Source organism: Bos taurus, chromosome 29 (genome assembly GCF_002263795.3).
Source record: "Bos taurus isolate L1 Dominette 01449 registration number 42190680 breed Hereford chromosome 29, ARS-UCD2.0, whole genome shotgun sequence".
Classification (NCBI taxonomy): Eukaryota; Metazoa; Chordata; class Mammalia; order Artiodactyla; family Bovidae; genus Bos; species Bos taurus.
Window position 1 is genome coordinate 19,186,232 of NC_037356.1, and position 20,358 is coordinate 19,206,589.

Genomic DNA, 20,358 nt, shown 5'->3' on the forward strand with positions numbered 1-20,358 from the left:
GATGCACACTGTATGTTAAAGGAGTGGGGTGGGGGGAAGGAGGCCCAGGAAAGAGCATTTTATCCTTAAATTTTCTTTTCTTGCCTTAAAATACAAAGTTTTATCTTTTGAAAAACTCAATAAGAAATATATAACCTAAACAGTGTTATATATCTATTAAAGAAACTGAGTTTGTAGTGTAAAAAGTTCCAACAGAAAATTCCAGGTGCACTTGTGCTCATTGGTGAATTCTACCATGTGTAGAAGAAAACAAATTATACTGATTCCATAAGTATCTTCTAGAAAATCCAACAAGAGAGGATAATTCCTTGTGTAAATTAGATAAGCCCAGTATTTCTCTGATAACAAATACGTAAAAAGGCATTTTAAGAAATCTAAAGACTGATACCCCTCATGAATATAGATAGAAATATCCTCAAAAATTCCAACAATATGTAAAAAGCAGAATGGATCAAAGGTATTTTTTCCCATGACAGTGCAAGGTTGGTGTTTACAGTTTAAAAATGAATGACTTTTTTATCATGTTAACATACACAAAGAAGAAAGTCATATAATCTCAATACATGCAGAAAGATCATTTGATAAAATTCAACTCTGTTCTTTTTTTTAAAAAAACTGTATATTAAAAATATAAACTTTTTAAACTTGTTAGAGGTAATCTATTATATACTTATAGCTGTCATTATACTAGTGGTGAAAGACTGAATTAATTCATTTTCCATAAGACTTGGAAAAACAGAGGTTATCTTACCAATCAATTCAACATTATATTGAGTCATCACCAGTACAATAGGGAGTAAATAGGCATAGCTGTTGGAAAGGAAGAAATAAAAGTATTTCTGTTTGCAGAGGACCTGATTGTATAAAATCCCTGGCAATCTATAGCAGTATCTAAGAACTGAGTTTAGTTTGGACATGAATACAAGGTCAATATTTACAGAAAAAAACAAACCCCCAAAACCTTAATCTAGTCAAAGAGGACTTCTGGTTTCCACTTTGACATACAAAGAGCTTGGAAGTTGTCAGTCCTATCCTTAAAACAAGAGAAAAGAGCCAACTTGAAAATAAATGACTCTTAGATCTATCTGAGAAATGAGGTCACAAGGCAAAGCAGCCCTCTGAAATCTGGAGAGACAGATGAATAGGGAATCACAATCAAAATCAAGTTTCCAGAAGTAGAAGCCACCGGAGTCAGCAGCAGGTACAAGTAGTTTACCTAGGAGGTAATTTTGAATAATTACTGGAGGCTGAGTGTGGACTATTCTGAGACTTAAAAGTTCTTGCAGGCCTAGTTTTATACAGGGCCCCATACTTTTATGGCTTTTCCTTCCAGGAACTCCATCAGGTTCTTGTAGTTAAGAGTGAGGAAAAACAAACAAAAAGCCCTCTCCTGTTTTGGGCTGGAGGAGGAAAAAGTAGCTGTTAAAAAAAATTTTTTTTTAATTGCGGAATAATTACTTTACAATATTATGATGGTTTTTGCCATACATCAGTATGAATAAGCCATAGGCATTCATGTGTCCCTTCCATTCTGAACCTCCCTCCTACCTCCTCCCCACCCCAGCCCTCCAGCTTGTCACAGAGCACCAGCTTTGTGTACCCCGTGTTATACATCAAACTCCCACTATCTGTTTACCTATGGTAATGTATGTTTCAGTGGTATTCTCTCAAATCATCCCATCTTCTCCTTCTCCAACTGAGTCCAAAAGTCTGTTCTTTATGTCTGTGCCTCCTTTGCTGTCTTACATGTAGGCATGTTGGTACCATCTTTCTAGATTCCATATATATGTGTTAATATATGACATTTATTGTTCTCTTTCTGACTTACTTGACTCGGTATAATAGGCTCAGGATTCATCCACCTCATTAGAACTGACTCAAATGTGTTTCTTTTTATAGCTGAGTAATATTCCATTGTGCATATGTGCCACAGCTGCCTTGTGTTTCCCAGGTGCTGTTAGTGGTAAACAACCCACCTGCCAGTAGAGGTTAGATGTAATAGATGTAGGTTCAATCCCTGGGTCAGGAAGATCCCCTGGAGGAGGGAATGGCAACCCACTCTAGCATTCTTGCCTGGAAAATCCCATGGACAGAGGAGCCTGGCAAGCTGCAGTCCATAGTCTTGCACAGAGATGGACATGACTGAAGCGACTTAGCACCCATGCACCATAACTTCCTTACCCATTCACCTGCCGATGGACATCTAGGTTGCTTCCATGTCCTAGCTATTGTAAATAGTGCTGCATTAAATACAAGGGTATGGTTTCCTCAGGGTATATGCCCAGTAGTGGGACTGCTGGGTCCTTTGGTAGTTCTATTCCTAGTTTTTTAAGGAATCTCTATACTTTTCTCCATAGTGGTTATATCAATTTGCATTCCTACCAACAGTTTAAGAGGGTTCCCTTTTCTCCATACCCTCTCTAGCATTTATTGTCTGTAGACATTTTGACGATGGCCATTCTGACTTGCATGAGATGATACCTCATTGTGGTTTTGATTTGAATGTCTATAGTAATGAGCGATGTTGAGCATCTTTTCATGTGTTTGCTAGCCATCTGTATGTCTTCTCTGGAGAAATGTCTGTTTAGGTCTTTTGCCCACTTTTTGATTGGGTTGTTTATTTTTCTAGTAGTGAGCTGCATGAACTGATTGTTTATTTTGGAGATTGATTCTTTGTCAGTTGTTTTGTTTGCTATTATTTTCTCCCATTCTGAGAGTTGTCATTTCACCTTGCTTAGAATTTCCTTCCTTGTGCAAAAGCTTTTAAGTTCAGTTAAGTCCCGTTTGCTTTTTTTTGTCAATACATCATGTTCTCCATTACAAAGTACCCAAGGGGAACCACTTTAGCAGAACGTTATTTAACACGCCAGAAGAGCAAATAACCAACTCCATTTCCTTCTAGCTTTTTTGTCTCATGTAAGGGTGGAGATAAAATGCTAAGAAATGCTTCTGAGTCATAGCTCAAAGACTCAAACCACTGAAAAAATGAAGATTTAGTCATAAGATTATAGAATGCTTTCCTTCCCTGATACCTTACCAGTACATGAACAGGGCTTCAGTATAATAAAAATGGATTATGAATGAGAGCTGCAACACAGACTGTGTTCAAGAAGGAGTTCTTAAGGAAACCACAGAAATAGGGTGGGACACAAAATAAAACAAGGAAACTGTATCCTATGGTACCTATAGCTACAGCAAACATTAGACATAGTTCAGGTCTTAGTAGATTCACATAAAAGCTCACACTAAAAGCACAATTATCTCAGTTTCTTTTATCCATTACATCATGTCTAGCTTCCAACAAAAAAATCTAAAATATTCTAAAGAATAAGAATAAGCACAGTATGAAGAGACAAAGCAAGTATCACTACCAGATTCAGATATAATACAGATATTGGATATATCAGCAAATATAAAATAACCATGATTAATATATTAAGAGCTCTAATGAAGAAAGTAGACAACATGCAAGAAAAGAGGCAATGTAAGCAGAGAGATGTAAGCAGAAGCTCTAAGAAAGAATCAAATGAAAAGCTTCCAAAGCAAAAATATTTAATAGAAACGAAGAATGCCTCTGATGGGCTCATCCTCATCAAGGATTAGGAAGAAATCAGTGCTGTTGAAGATGTCTAGAAACTTCCTAAACTGAAATGCAAAGAGGAAAGTGAACAAAAAGGGCAAGTCAGAATAGCCAAGAATTGTGGGACAATTACAAAGCATATAACATATATGTAATAAGAAAACCAAATGGAGAAGAATGAGGGAAAGGAACAGAAGAAATATTTGAAGTAATAATGACTGAAAATTTTCAGTCACTGTTGAGTTTAATGACTGGACATGTCACTTCCAGTTTACCTGTTAGTTGAAAATTGTACTTGTGATTATTTTTTAAGCTTTAGTTTTCTCATTTTTAATATATCCTGTGGTCAAATTAAATAGTGCATTTGGTGTTTCTTTCTTTCTTTCTTTCTTTCTTTTTTTTTTTTGCACATTGCATCTTACTGTTGTTGTCCTGTTGCCCAATCATGTCTGACCCTTTGCAACCCCATGGACTGCAGCACACCAGGCCTCCCTGTCCCTCAACATCTCCTGGAGTTTGCCCAAGTTCATGTTCATTGCATCAGTGATCAGTCTAGCCATCTCATCCTCTGAGGCCCTTTTCTCCTTCTGCCCTCAGTTTTTCCCAGCATCAGGGACTTTTCTAATAAGTTATCTGTTTGCATCAGATGACCAAAACGGGAGCTTCAGCATCAGTCCTTCCAGTGAGTATTCAGGGTTGATCTCCCTTACACTGGAGCCTTTAATTGTATGGATCATGACAAACAGTGGAAAGCTCTTAGAGAGAGGGAAATACCAGACTAGAACATCTTATTGTTACCATAGTCCAATTCTAAGAAGAGCCCAAAATAATTTTCAGTGACTGCTGTCATGAAACTTATGTTTTATTTGTCTCTGTGTCTTATCTCCCTTACTAAATTGAATATTTTGATAACAGGATTTGTGTTTTAGGAGCACGCAGAGTATACTTGCTGAATGAATGATTATCTAGTACTTAGGGCTTAGTAAGTAAATCTTACACTCCTTTCTTCTCTGTCAGTATCATTGAAAATATACAGTTAATGGCACTTTTAAGTTAAATATCCTGAAACACTGCACTGCAAGTAGCATCCACTGCCACAAAACGAAGGCAATGCAAGTCCTTTAGACTGCATTTAATAAGCCCTTCCCTAATTAAGCCACAGTTGATCTTTAATCTGGTACAACATGAAGTGGTGCCAACAAAAATAAGTTCAGAGCTTCATTATTTTTGATAACTACTCAGGCTAAGGGCTTCCCTGGTAGCTTAGCTGGTAAAGAATCTGCCTACAATGCGGGAGACCTGGGTTTGATCCCTGGGTTGGGAAGAGCCCCTGGAGGAGGGCTTGGCAACCCACTCCAGCATTCTTCCCTGGGGAATCCCCATGGACAGAGGGGCCTGGCGGGCTACACACCATGGGGTCATAAAGAGTCAGAAGGTACTAAGCGACTAAGCACAGCAGCACTCAGGCTAAGGAATTTAAACTGTTATGTTATACACGTAAGCCTTGGGTTATGTCATTTATCCCATCAAACAAAGTGAAAGACACATTTTTAAAATCACCTCCGATTAGTTCCTGGTGGTGGGATCCATATCCTTAGAGGCCTGTTTCTTAGGAAATATGTTATTCCTTCATATGCTTATTAAGCGGATATGGTTTACTGAGGGTTTGGAGAGTCCTGCAGTTGAAGAGGTCTAACAGGCCCACAGACTATCTAACCCTGCCCTGTGTTACCAGCAAAAAACCTGATTGCCACATATTTAAAGAACACAGGAGTTATACAAGAAAAATGCTATCAACTTTGGTAAACTTTGAGTATGTTTCCTTTGAGAATTGTCATGAAAATCATTCAACTATTACACCAAAAGTACATTTTATTTTCTTCTAGGTCAGAGATGTTTCTTTTCATTTAGGTATTACATGAAGAGTTGTACCTAAATGAAATAATTGTTAGATACATGAAATAATCACTAAATAATCATTAAATACATACATGAAAATAATCATTATTAATAAAATTTCAAATTGTCTAAACTACTAACATCTTGGAGAAACTTAATTACAGTTAGAGTGATGATTGTGTAGAAAAGCTTAGAGTTAAGCAAATTATTATTTTTAGTAAGAGAAATATGATAGGCGAAATAAAAAGTGTATAACCTTAGGACTTCGCTGATGGTCCAGTGGTTAAAAGTCCACCTGCTGATGTAGAGGAAATGGGTTTGATCCCTGGCCTGGAAAGATTCCTCATGCTGTCGGGCAACTAAACCCATGTGGCACAATTACTGAGCCCACGTGCTGTAACTACTAAAGCTCGCATGTCCTAAAGTCCATGCTCTACACAAGTGAGTCCACCTCAATGAGAAGTTTGTGCACTGCAGCTAGAGAATAGCCCCCATGCAGCCTAAACAAATTCTTTAAAACTATATAAGCTTAAAACAATAAAAGGAAATATGGCCAGAAAGATGAGGAATGAATGCATTCAAAGCAGAGTCTGGCATTTAACAGGAAGAATCTTTTCCCAAGGCTCTTTGATGAAAGCTGTGCTACTTCATGCAGCTGTTTGCTTGTGTCAAGGATGTTGGGGCAGCTGCTGACTTCTGTTCATTTAGCTGTTATATGAAGCTATTAAAGTACTGTATTCAATTTGCCAGCAAGTCTGGAAAACTCAGCAGTGGCCACAGGACTGGAAAAGGTCAGTTTTTATTCCAATCCCAAAGAAAAGCAATGCCAAAGAATGGTCAAACTACCACACAACTGCACTCATCTCACATGCTAGCAAAGTAATGCTCAAAATTCTCCAAGGAAGGCTTCAACAGTATGTGAACTGAGAACTTCCAGATGTTCAAGCGGGATTTAGAAACGGCAGAAAAACCAGAGATCAAATTGCCAACATCCGTTGGAGATGTCAAGCAAGAGAGTTCCAGAAAAACATCTACTTCTGCTTTATTGAGTCCACCAAAGCCTTTGACTGTGTGGATCACAACAAACTGTGGAAAACTCTTAAAGAGATGGAAACACTAGACCACCTGACCTGCGTCCTGAGAAATCTGTATGCAGGTCAAGAAGCAACAATTAGAACTGGACATGGAACGATGGACTGGTTCCAAGTTGGGAAAGGAGTACGTCAAGGCTGTATATTGTCACCTTGCTTGTTTAACTTATGCAGAGTACATCATGCAAAATGCCAGGCTGGATGAAGCACAAGCTGGAATCAAGATTGCTGGGAGAAATATCAATAACCTCAGATATGCAGATGACACCACCCTTACAGCAGAAGGAATGTAGGAATAGAGGAGCCTCTTGATTAAAGTGAAAGAGGAGACTGAAAAAGCTGGTTTAAAACTCAACGTTCAAAAAACAAAGATCATGGCATCTGGTCCCATCACTTCATGACAAATGATGGGGAAACAATGGAAACAGTGATAGACTGTTTTCGGGGGCTCCAAAATCACTGCAGATGCTACCAGCAGCCATGAAATTAACAGATGCTTCCTCCTTTGAAGAAAAGCTATAACGAACATAGGCAGCACATTAAAAAGCAGAGACATTATTGACAAAGGTCTGTCTGGTCAAAGCTATGCTTTTTCCAGCAGTCATGTATGGGTGTGAGAGTTGGACTGTGAAGAAGGCTGAGCACTGAAGAATTGATGCTTTTGAACTGTGGTATTGGAGAAGACTCTTGAGAGTCCCTTGGACTGAAAGGAGATCAAACAAGTCAATTGTAAAGGAAATCAACCCTGAATATTCATTGGAAGGACTGATGCTGAAGCTGAAGCTCCAGTACTTTGGCCACCTGATCTGAAGAACCGACTCACTGGAAAAGACCCTGATGCTGGGAAAGATTGAAGGCAGGAGGAGAAGGGAAGGACAGAGGATGAGATGGTTGGATGGCATCACTGACTCAATGGACATGAGTTGGAGCAGGCTCCGGGAGTTGGTGATGGACAGGGAAGCCTGGTGTGCTGCAGTCCATGGGGTCACAAAGAGTCAGACACGACTGATCAACTGAACTGAACTGTTGACTTCTGTGGTTCTCTGGGAAACCTGGGTTTATCATTGCTATTGGGTATGACCTTCTAATTGTTGTCAGATGGGTATTGTGATTTTGCTTGGGAAATGTGTATCCAGGGATCAATTCTTTCTACTTAATGGCTCTATTGAGTTAAGAGTATTCGATGTATTTGATATGGTCCTTTCCAGTAATGTTCAATGGCAGTCTTTCTATGTGTTGTTTTCTATACACTGGATTTCACTGATGAGGTGGTTGGCAAGGAAAAGAGCCGTTCTGTTAATTATAGAAGTGAGATATATTGCCTAATCCCTTATAATATTTGCCTGAAAGAGCCTTGGTAAATTATAGCTGGAAAGTTTTAAAGCTAGTGTAGAGATATTTCTGAAATGTAGGCCTGCAAGCGATTAGCTGACAGAAGATAATCTAGGATTCTTGGATAGTGAAGGACAGGGAACCTTGTGTCCTGCAGTCCATGGGGTCGCAAAGAGCCAACACAACTTAGAGACTGAATAATAATAACAGCAAATCTGGGATTACCTGATGGGAAAGAACACAAAGTCGAAGAGAAAATGAGTGGTTTTTGAGGGTATGGAATGTCAAGAGCATCTGAAGTTTGGCTGATTGCAGTTTTTTACATGTCATGCATTCATCCCACTTTTCAAGAGTATTGTGTGTTTAAGGACAGGAAATTATTTTAGTAAGGAGCAAAGCTTCACCTAATTTAAAGTAAAACTCCCAATAAAATGTTTTCACCTCTCACTAAGCTAGGTTGGAATGGCTTAGGTAAAGAAGACAAATATATAATAACCCAAATAAGCACATAATTACTGGTAGAAATTCATAACCCACAGAGGGAAGAAATTGAATAAAATTTATTTGGAGATCCTCAAAGGATCCTTTGGCGCAAGGTTCCAATTCATGTCTGACCTTCATAGTTTTTCTAGGATTATGTTGGTTATAGATTAGGGAAGAACTGCTCATATCTTCTGATGTCTTAGAAAGTTACCCTATCAGTTTTTATTTAATACTATAGTGACTTTGAACTTAACCGGCGGCCCAGTGGTTAAGAATTCCCCAGCCAATTCAGGGGACATGGGTTTAATCTCTTGTCTGGGAAGCGTTTGCATGCTGCATGGCAAATAAGCCCATGTACCATAACTGTGGAAGCCTGCGTGCTCTAGATCCTGTACTCCACAGCAATGGAAGCCACTGCAATGAGAAGCCTGTGCTGTGCAACTAGAGAGTGGCCTCACTCACCCCAACTAGAGAAAGCCCACACACAGCAACAAAGACCCTGCACAGTCAAAAAATTAATACTGTAGTCAATTTCTCCCTACTGTGGTGAGTTGTATCATGGAAGATTTGAAGAAATACGCATTTGAGCTTAATTGGTACTACCAGTTTGCCATTACGAAGCTCAAAACCTAAGTTGATCTAGTGTTTCTTTTCAGAATTGGGGGTCAGATGCTACACATCAGTGATGGAATATGTGAATTCCATAGACTGGTCTGTCTTCTGTGAAAGAGGCCCCTGGCTAAGGACTTTAGTCAGAGCATTCTGTGTTGTATGATGATCTGCTAAAACCTTTCCTCTAAAGTCTCATAGTACAGGCTACGAGTAGATGACTAATGTGGCCAAGATTGCTTTTTTTTTTTTTCCTGAGGCAAAAATAAAAAGTGTTACTTCTAGATCAAGGAATTGGCCTTAAACAATGAGTCTTTGATGTGTGTTAACTTGTTGATAGATTTAGACCTTGGCCTCCTGTTTTGAGTACTTTCATTTTTTTATTTTTTATTTTTCATTTATTTATTTTTTTTAAATTTTATTTTATTTTTAAACTTTACATAATTGTATTAGTTTTGCCAAATATCAAAATGAGTACTTTTAAAGAGAAAAGATTTATGGTTATCTGGAAGATCATGAAGGTGTGCAAGTTCAGCAAAGGTGACTGTTGAATAGATATTTTGAGGTCACTGAAGGTCTTTTCAGTTTCTGTTTTTTTATGACTAGGAATGGGAACAAATACAAACAGTGGGATAAGTGTGAAGAAAAAAATTGTGTGGAGACAAAGAGAGCATACTTTAGTCTTGAGAAAATGTGAGGCAGCTACTGTTTCATTCCTCCGAGTGAAATTCCTTCTCTCACCAGCTTCACCAATAAGTGATCTAAAATTGGCAAAAATTGGAAAAGTAGCCATCTACTAAGTTCAATATAGGCAACATATATATGGACTGAGATGTAAGATGAAATGCTGTGTAATATGCAAAAAAGTGACAGTTGAGAAAGTTGCAGTCAGTAGAAGCAGTAGAGTGAGGGAACTACTGTGAATTGCACAATATTCTGTGTACAAGACATTCTCCTAGACCTAGAAAATATTTTATCATATTCAATCAACAAAATAACCCTGAGGAATATGTAGATTATTCCTCCCTTTCCCCATTGTATAGTTTGGATAATAGACACTTTGAGAATATAAGTGATTTTATCAAGGTTACAAAGCAAGAGCGTATGAAGCCAGAATTTGAATTTGGTGTAAGACCTATACAAACAAGAATAGAGAGCAGTATTAAAGAGGTTTAAAAATGAACCATTGGAGTTGAATGCCACCAAGCTCTCTTTAGTTTAGAAATATTTGAGGAAGTCTTCATGAAGGAGGTATCATTTGAGCTAAACTTTACAAATAGAGGAATGGATTTTAACAATTGAATATGGCAAGGAAGATCCCTTGGAGAAGGAAATGGCAACCCACTCCAGTATTTTTTCCAGGAAAATCCTGTCAACAGAGGAGCCAGGCAGATTGGACTACCTTCCATGGGGTTGCAAAGAGTCGAACATGACAGAGGACATGTTGTGTGTGCACACACACACATGCGCACGTGCGCACACACACACACACAGCAAGGAACACAAATAAGTGATAGAGTGGGAGTTGAGTCCAGTTTAGTCTGAAGCTGAAGTCTTTTTTTTTTTTTTTCACTACAAATAACTAAAACAGTAAGAGAAAATGTGGGTAACCAATGAAAGAAAATATGAATTTTATTACCTTAAGTTTAAAAAAAAGGTTGAAAAGGGAGGTCTAGAGAAGAATAAGAATACCCTTCAGTGCAAATACAGCAGGTTCTATGTTATAAATTGTTGTTGCTCAGTTGTTCATTCATGTCTGAACCTTTGTAACCCCAGGGACTGCAGCACACCAAGCTTCCCTGTCCTTCACTGTCTCCCAGAGTTGTTTCAATCTCATGTCCATTGACCTATGATGCCATCCAACCATCTCATCCTCTGCCATTCCCTTCTCCTCCTGTTCTTAATTTTTCCAGCATTTGGGTCTATTCCAATTAGTCAGCTATTTGCATCTAGTGGCCAAAGTATTGTATCTTCAATTTCAGCATCAGTTCTTCTAGTGAGTGTTCAGGGTTGATTTAAGACTGACTGGTTTGATCTCCTTACAGTCCAAGAGACTCTCAAGAGTCTTTTCCAGCTCCACAGTTTGAAAGCATCAATTCTTCAGCATTCAGCTTTCTTTATGATCCAACTCTGGCATTCATGACTACTGGAAAAACTATAGCTTTGACTAGATGGACCTTTGTTGCCAAAGCGATGTCTCTGTTTTTGAATACTCTGTATAAGTTTGTCATGGCTTTCTTCCAAAGAGCGAGCATCTTTTAATTTAGTGGTGGCAGTCACCATCAGCAGTGGTTTTCAAGCCCAAGAAAATACTTTCACCGTTTCCATTGTTTCCCCATCTATTTGCCATGAAGTGATGGGACCAGATGCCATGATCTTAGTTTTTTTGAATGTTGAGTTTTAAGCCAGCTTTTTCATTCTCCTCTTTCACCTTCATCAGGAGGCTCTTTAATTCTTCTTTGCTTTCTGCCATTGGGTGGTATCATGTGCATATCTGAGGCTGTTGATATTTCTCCTAGCAATCTTGATTCCAGCTTGTGATTCATCCAGCTGGCATTTTGCATGATATACTCTATATATTAATTAAATAAGCAGGGGGACAATATACAGCCTTGATGTACTCCTTCCCCAATTTGGAACCACACCATTGTTCCATGACCAGTTCTAAATGTTGCTCTTTGACCTGCATACAGGTTTCTCAGGAGGCAGGTAAGGTGGTCTGGTATTCCCATATCTTTAAGAATTTTCCACAGGTTGTTGTGATCCACACAGTCAAAGGATTTAGCATAGTCAATGAAGCAGAAGGAGATGGTTTTCTGGAATTCTGTTGCTTTTCTATGATCCAGTGGATGTTGGCAATTTGATCTATGGTTCCTCTGCATTTTCTTTTTTTAAAAGTTAATTTATTTATTTTAATTGAAGTATAATTGCTTTACAGAATTTTGTTGTTTTCTGCCAAATATCAACATGAGTCTGCCCCTGCCTTTTCTATTTTTTGATATAAATTTATTTATTTGAATTGGAGGCTAATTACAATATTGTATTGGTTTTGCCATACATCAACATGAATCTGCCATGGGTGTACACGTGTTCCCATCCTGAACTCCCCTCCCACCTCCCTCCCCATACCATCCATTTTCTAAACCCAGACTGTGAGTTAGTTCATATACTGCTAAAGCCTCGCTTAGAGAATTTTGAGCTTTACCTTGCTAGCATGTGAAATGAGTGCAATTGTGCAGTGGTTTGAACATTCTTTGGCTTTGCCCTTTTTGGGATTAGAATAAAAACTGACCTTTCCCAGTCTTGTGGCCACTGCTGACTTTTCCAAATTTGCTGGCATATTGAGTGCAGCACTTTCACAGCATTGTTCTTTACAATTTGAAGTAGCTCAGCTGGAATTCCATCACCTCCATTAGCTTGGTTCGCAGTAATGCTTCCTAAGGCCTACTTGACTTGAGTGACCACACCATCATGGTGATCTGGTCATGAAGACCTTTTTTATACAGTTCTTTTGAGTATTCTTGCCACCTCTTCTTAGTATCTTCTGCTTCTGTTAGGTCCACTTCATTTCTATCCTTTATTGTGCCCATCTTAGCATGAAATGTTTCCTCGGTATCTCCACTTTTCTTGAAGAGATCACTAGTCTTTCCCATTTTGTTGTTTTCCTCTATTTATTTGCATTGTTCACTTAAGACTTTCTTATCTATCCTTGCTATTTTTTGGAATGCTGAATTCAGATGGGTATATCTTTCATTTTCTCCTTTGCCTTTCACTTCTCTTCTTTTCTCAGCTATTTGTAAGGCCTCATCAGATGCCCGTTTTGACTCAATGCATTTCTTTTTTAAAAAAAACATATTGTGATGGGCTTGCTGTTGATTGCTGCTTTCAGTTGGCCTAATTGGGAGCAGTACTTGCAAAATTATTCATTTGGTTTTCTGGAAGGACCTCATAATAAAGAACTCCCTTAGAATCCCACCATACAAACCATCACTTTTTTTGAATGCAGACTGGCCTTTGATATGCTTAATAGAGGTTCATTTTGCTGGCCACACGGTCTCTTTAATTCCACATTATTGTATTTCCTTTATGTTCTAGAATAAATCATTGCAAATACCATTACTAGCTATGGAGATTATATTTTATTTCTCTTCTTGGCAACTCTTGTCTCAGGACCAGTATTTCAGGAAACCTGGTGGGTTGAATGGTAATGGGTCAGCACAGAGATAGGGCTGGGTGTGGGGCTTAAAGCATGAGAATTGGAAAATACTTTTGATAGGAGCTAATGTTTTCTCTGATGTACTTATTTTTAGATCAAACCATTTTTTCGTATGAAACCATTATCAGAGGCTGAAAGGAAAGAGCAAGAAATCAGAAGATTCCAAAACTATCTGAGTTATTGGAACTTGCACAGAAGGAAAAAAAGTTGGTTATATTTGATCTTAATGCTCCTCCACAATCACATCCTTCCAGATCATCGTATATCTGTCTTGTAGTAAGTGTGATCCTTGACTCTAAGATAGAGCAACATCTGGTATGTCTATCTCAATATTCACACTAGAGGTTGGGAAGTGGGTAACTTGTTACAGGAGCATAGCATTTGAACCTGATGAACCTTGTAGATCTTCCCTGGAATGCTTAAACGATTCTACTCCCTAGAGAAATGGAATTGGCTGCTTATATAGCTACGGGCTTGGCCAAAAATTCCTTCAGTTTTTAAGTAAAAATAAAAGACACATTTTTCATTTTCACCAAGGAGTTTATTGGACAATGTATTCACTGTTCTGTTTCACTTAAAATAAGGTAAAGGGGTGTGCTCAATTGTGTCCAATTATCTGAAACCCTATGGAGTGTAACTTGCTTGGTTCCTCTGTCCATGTACTAGAGTGGGTTGCCATTTCCTACTCCAAGGATTCTTTCCAACCCAGAGATCAAACCCATGTCTCTTGCAACTTCTGCACTGGCAGGTGGATTCTTTACCATTGTGCCACCTGGGAAGCCTTATCTTCTGCTATTTTTCAGGCAACCTTATAATTTCACTTCCCCAAAACTTATTTTTTGGGGCAAAGAACTGTTCTAGGTGCCATTTACAGTTTTCTGGGGAATTGACATTTTTTCCATTAAGAGAATTTTATAAAGACCAAAAGAAATGGAAATCCAAAGATGCAATGTCTGCTGAATATGACAGATGAATCAGAACTTCCCACCTAAGCTGTACCAGTTTTTACCTGGTCATCAAGAAAGCAGGTGGTTTTGCATTATCCTGATGGGATATTATTCATTTTCTGTTGACTAATTCTAGTTGCTTGTTGTTGAGTGCTGCTTTCAGTTGGTCTAACTGTAGAAGTACTTGAATAAATAACCATTTGGTTTTCTGGAAAGAGTTCATAATAGAGAACTCCCTTCCAGTCCCACCCTATACATTATCACCTTCTTTGGATGAACACCAGCCTTTGGTGTGTTTACTGGTGGTTCATTTTGCTGGCCCCATGGGCTCTTCAATTCCACATTATTGTACAGAATCTACTTTTCATCACCCATCACAATATGTTTTAATACATAACATTTTCATTATGTTTAAGTAAATAATCTCATGCAAAAATACCTTCAGGAAGTTTTTTGGGTTTTTTTGCTTAATTTATGTAGAATGGAAACATCAAAGCAGTTAACATAACCAAGGTGGTAAAAATGATTTTCTACACTTGATTTGGATGCTCTCAACTTCAACTGGTCTGTATGACCATGGAGGATCATCCAGCGAGAAATCTCGAGCATGAAACTTCCACAAACCACTTTTAACTTGTTCCATCAGTCACAGCACCTTCTCCATCAGTCAGTTCAATTGCTCAGTTGTGTCTGACTCTTTGTGACCCCATGAATTGCAGCACAACAGGCCTCCCTGCCCATCACCAACTCCCGGAGTTCACCCAGACTCACGTCCATCAAGTCAGTGATGCCATCCAGCCATCTCATCCTCTGTCGTCCCCTTCTTCTCCTGCCCCCAATCCCCCCCAGCATCAGAGTCTTTTCCAATGAGTCAACTCTTCACATGAGGTGGCCAAAGTACTGGAGTTTCAGCTTTAGCATCATTCCTTCCAAAGAAATCCCAGGGCTGATCTCCTTCAGAATGGACTGGTTGGATCTCCTTGCAGTCCAAGGGACTCTCAAGAGTCTCCTCCAACACCACAGTTCAAAAGCATCAATTCTTTGACACTCAGCCTTCTTCACAGTACAACTCTCACATCCATACATGACCACAGGAAAAGCCATAGCCTTGACTAGACGGACCTTTGTTGGAAAAGTAATGTCTCTGCTTTTGAATATGCTATCTAGGTTGGTCATAACTTCCCTTCCAAGGAGTAAGCGTCTTTTAATTTCATGGTTGCAGTCACCATCTGCAGTGATTTTGGAGCCCCCCAAAAATAAAGTCTGACACTGTTTCCACTCTTTCCCCATCTATTTCCCATGAAGTGATGGGACCAGGTGCCCTTTTCTTCGTTTTCTGAATGTTGAGCTTTAAGCCAACTTTTTCACTTTCCACTTTTACTTTCCTCAAGAGGCTTTTGAGTTCCTCTTCACTTTTGCCATAAGGGTGGTGTCATCTGCATATCTGAGGTTATTGATATTTCTCCAGGCAATCTTGATTCCAGCTTGTGTTTCTTCCAGTCCAGCGTTTCTCATGATGTACTCTGCATATAAGTTAAATAAGCAGGGTGACAATATATAGCCTTGATGTACTCCTTTTCTTATTTGGAACCAGTCTGTTGTTCCATGTCCAGTTCTAACTGTTGCTTCCTGATCTGCATACAGGTTTCTTAAGAGGCAGGTCAGATGGTCTGGTATTTTTATTTCTTTCAGAATTTTCCACAGTTTATTGTGATCTACACAGTCAAAGGCTTTGGCATAGTCAATAAAGCAGAAATAGATGTTTTTCTGGAACTCTCTTACTTTTTCCATGATCCAGCAGATGTTGGCAATTTGATCTCTGGTTCCTCTTCCTTTTCTAAAACCAGCTGAACATCTGGAAGTTCACAGTTCACATATTGCTGAAGCCTGGCTTGGAGAGTTTTGAGCATTACTTTACTAGCGTGTGAGATGAGTGCAAATGTGTGGTAGTTTGGCTCAAATAAAATTCTTTTTTTTTTTTTTTCTTAACTTGATTGTTAATTGAATTTTCATGATACAGAGAACTGTTCCATTTCATCTAAACTAGCAGATTTATGTGCATGGTGTTTTTCCTAGACTATAGTATGCAAAGGGCTCTCCAGAAGTATAAAGACCTGATTTACAGAGTTTGCCAACTTTTGTTACTTAAATACTACAACCATGCCCAGTTTCATAACTGGATTAACAACTGGTTCTAAAAGATCTGAAATGTAATATTTTGTTCTTGTGAGCCAATGTGAGCCAGCTCCACTGTTCACTTTCATTATTACCTTTGGTAATGACTAGAGGGTCTGTATTAAAGCACATTCTTTCCTTCCCAATATTGGACATTTGTATGTTTCCTCTTTTTGTCTTAGTCAGTTGACCAGATGTTTATCAATTTTGTTGATCGCTTTGAAGAATAAGGTTTTGTTTCATTTATGTTTTCTTTTTCTCTGTTCCCATTTCACCGATTCATACCATTTACTCTTTTTTCTCTTCTGTTTACTACAAGTTAAATTTGACCCTCTTTTTCTAGCTTATCAAAGAGGAAGCTTAGATTTTTGATTGAGATTCTTCTTTCCTAATATAAACAGATAATCCTAGGAGTTTTTTTTCTCTAATCACTGCCGTAGTTGCATTCCACCAAATTTTAAAATATTTTATTTATTTTTGGCTGTGCTGTATCTTCATTGCTCAATGCATGGGCCTTCTCTAATTGCAGCAAAGGGGGGCTACTCTTCTTTGCAGGGCACGAGCTTCTCATTGCAGTGGCTTTCCATTGTCAAGCACAGGCTCTAGGCACAGAGGCTTCAGTAGCTGCAGCACATGGGCTCAGCAGTTATGGCAAATATGGCTTAGCTGCTCCACGGCATGTGGGATCTTCTCAGACCAGGGATCAAACCTGGGTTCCCTGCACTGGTAACTGGACCACCAGAGGAGTCCCAATATTGTATTTTTTTTTACATTCAATTCAAAATATATCTAATTTTCCCTGAGACTTCCCACTTTCTCTATGGGTTATTTAGAGGTGTCTCTGTGTGTTTTAATTTTGGGAATTTTTCAATTCTTAAAAAAGACCAAACCCAAATTCTGGAGCTTAAGAACCCAACAAATACAATTAAGAATGCATGAGAAAATCTTTGAAATAGAACAAATCAAATGAAAGAATAAATAACCTGGAAGAAAGGAATCTACAAATGTTTCAGGTGGAAGAGGAGAGAGAACTAAGATTTTTTAATCACATTCATTAGGATAGCAAAATACAGATAATGGGTGTACCTACCAAACTAAGAGAAGGAAAAGGGGGCACAGCATTTATGTTAAGAAGTAATAGCTGGGGACTTCCTAAACCTGGGCAAAAACCTGGATAAATCCAGGTCTTTGGACAAATCCAGGTACAAATCCACAAAGCTAATAGATCACCTCATCTCAGTGTAAGATGACCTTCTCCAAGATACATTATAATCAAGGTGTCAGGGTCAATGATAAATGAAGGAAACCAGGGGGGGGGAAATTAAGTATTGCCCAAAGGAACCCCCAATTAGACCACCAGCAACAACTCGATAGGCCAGGAAAGAGTGGAATGACATACTGAAAGTATTGAAAGAGAATGGCTGCAATCCAAAAGTCTACAAATAATAAATGCTGGAGAGGGTGTGGAGAAAAGGGAACCCTCTTACACTGTTGGTGGGAATGCAAACTAGTACAGACACTATGGAGAACAGTGTGGAGATTCCTTAAAAAACCGGAAATAGAACTGCCTTATGATCCAGCAATCCCACTGCTGGGCATACACACTGAGGAAACCAGAAGGGAAAGAGACACGTGTACCCCAATGTTCATCACAGCACTGTTTATAATAGCCATGACATGGAAGCAACCTAGATGCCCATCAGCAGATGAATGGATAAGAAAGCTGTGGTACATATACACAATGGAGTATTACTCAGCCATTAAAAAGAATACATTTGAATCAGTTCTAATGAGGTGGATGAAACTGGAGCCTATTATACAAAGTGAAGTAAGCCAGAAGGAAAAACACCAATACAGTATACTAACGCATATATATGGAATTTAGAAAGAGGGTAATGATAACCCTGTGTACGAGACAGCAAAAGAGACACTGATGTATAGAACAGTCTTATGGACTCTGTGGGAGAGGGAGAGGGTGGGAAGATTTGGGAGAATGGCATTGAAACATGTAAAATATCATGTATGAAACGAGATGCCAGTCCAGGTTCGATGCATGATACTGGATGCTTGGGGCTAGTGCACTGGGACGACCCAGAGGGATGGTATGGGGAGGGGGGAGGGAGGAGGGTTCAGGATGGGGAACACATGTATACCTGTGGTGGATTCATTTCGATATTTGGCAAAACTAATACAATTATGTAAAGTTTAAAAATAAAATAAAATTTAAAAAAAATAAAATAAAACGAAACAGGAAAAAAAAAAAAAGAAAATGCTTGCCCAGAATACTCTAACAAATAATAATCTAACAAAGTTATTCTTTAGATATGAAGGAGAAATTCAGGCTCTCCCAGACAAACAAAGCTGAAAGAGTTCTTCACCACTAAATCTGCCTTACAAGAAATGCTGACAGGAGCTCTTCCACCTGAAATGAGAAGATAAAAGTATACACAGCTCTCAGTTAAGGGAGAAAACTATAACTCTAGTTTAGAGTAAAGTGGTAAACATTAAACATAAAGATTAAAGGAAAGAGTTTTGAAAATAACTATAGCTACCACAATGTGCAACAAACTCACAGAATAAAGAGACAGAATTTCTACAGTAAAAATATAAAAAGGAAGGACAGCAAATTTAGATAAATTGCTATCAACAGGAAAAGACCTATTCAAACTATGAGAAAGATTTTCTATGCAAGCCTCATAGTACTCAGAAAACAAAAATCTAGAGCACAGACAGTAAACATAAAGAGGAAAACTGAGGAAACAAGCATGGAAAATTACCAATTGAAAAGACAGAGCACAAGTAAAAAGAAACAATGGAGATATGAAACAGTCAAAAGACAAATTCGCAGTAGTATGTTCTTACATATCAACAATCATCTGAGATGTAAATGGATTGAACTCACCAAATCAAAAGGCACGGGGTGGTGGGATGGATTAAAAATCAAGACTGAACTGCATGGTGTCTTCAGGACACTCGTTTCAATTCTAAAGACACATACAGACTCAAAATGAAAGAACTGAAGATGATATTCCAAGCGAATGGTAAATAAAAGAAAGCAGGTATAGTCATGCTTATGCCCCCAAAAAATAAATCTCAAGGCAAAATGATAACAAGGTACAAAGAAAGTCATGATGTAATGATAAAAGGGCAAAAATATCAAGAAGGCATGACATAATAAACATTGGGGTGGCCAAAAGGTTCATTGGTCTTTTCTCATAAGATGGCTCTAGAAACAATTAACTGCCTTTAACTTCATTCAAAACAATTTTCTTAGGTTCTATTGTGACGGCTGTCATATCAGTGTGCATTTTTTTAAAACTTATAAAAATTGGTGACTTTTTGTGTGGCTATTTTATTTTTAATCCAGCATAATAACTTTTTTAAATTGTGCTGTTTTCTGCCACATAGCAGCATGAATCAGTCATAGGTATTACATATGTATCCTCCCTCATGAACCTCCCTCCACCTCCCACCCCATCCCATCCCTCCATGTTGTTACAGAGCACCAGATCTGAGTTCCCTGAATCATGCAGCAATTGTGTGGCCATTTTAACATGGAAGATGGAATCAAAAAAGCAAAAATTTCAGCATATTATACTTCTATTATTTCAAGAAAGGCAAAAGCACAACTGAAACACGCCCCCAAAAATGCACAGTGTATGGTGAAGGTGCTGTGACTGCTGGAACATGTCAAAAGTGGTTTGTGAAATTTAGTGCTGGAGATTTCTCACTGGACTGGAGACTAGTTGAAACTGATAGCAATCAAATCAAGATATTAATTAAGAACAAAGTTACACCACAAAGAGATAGCCAACATACTGAAAATATCCAAATCAAGCACTCAAAATCATTTTCACTAACTTGATTATGTTTATTGCTTTGATACTTGGGTTCTACATAAGTTACGTGAAAAGGATCTTCTTGAAAATATTTCATACAACTCTCTACTTAAACATAACAAAAACATTCCCTAAAACCAATTGTGATGGATGATGAAAAGTGGATACTGTACAATAATGTGGAATG

The 20,358-nt window shown here is 38.4% G+C and overlaps 1 protein-coding gene across 1 annotated transcript in view; it reads left to right on the forward strand.

Annotated features, from left to right (window-relative positions):
* The window catches only part of LOC112444840 (glycerophosphodiester phosphodiesterase domain-containing protein 4-like), a 115,843-nt gene that overhangs the window by 57,586 nt on the left and 37,899 nt on the right, over positions 1–20,358 (forward strand). Inside the window, 2 exon segments of the mRNA XM_024987388.2 lie at positions 13,305–13,341; positions 13,344–13,525. Coding sequence (XP_024843156.1) covers positions 13,305–13,341; positions 13,344–13,525 — 219 coding nt within the window.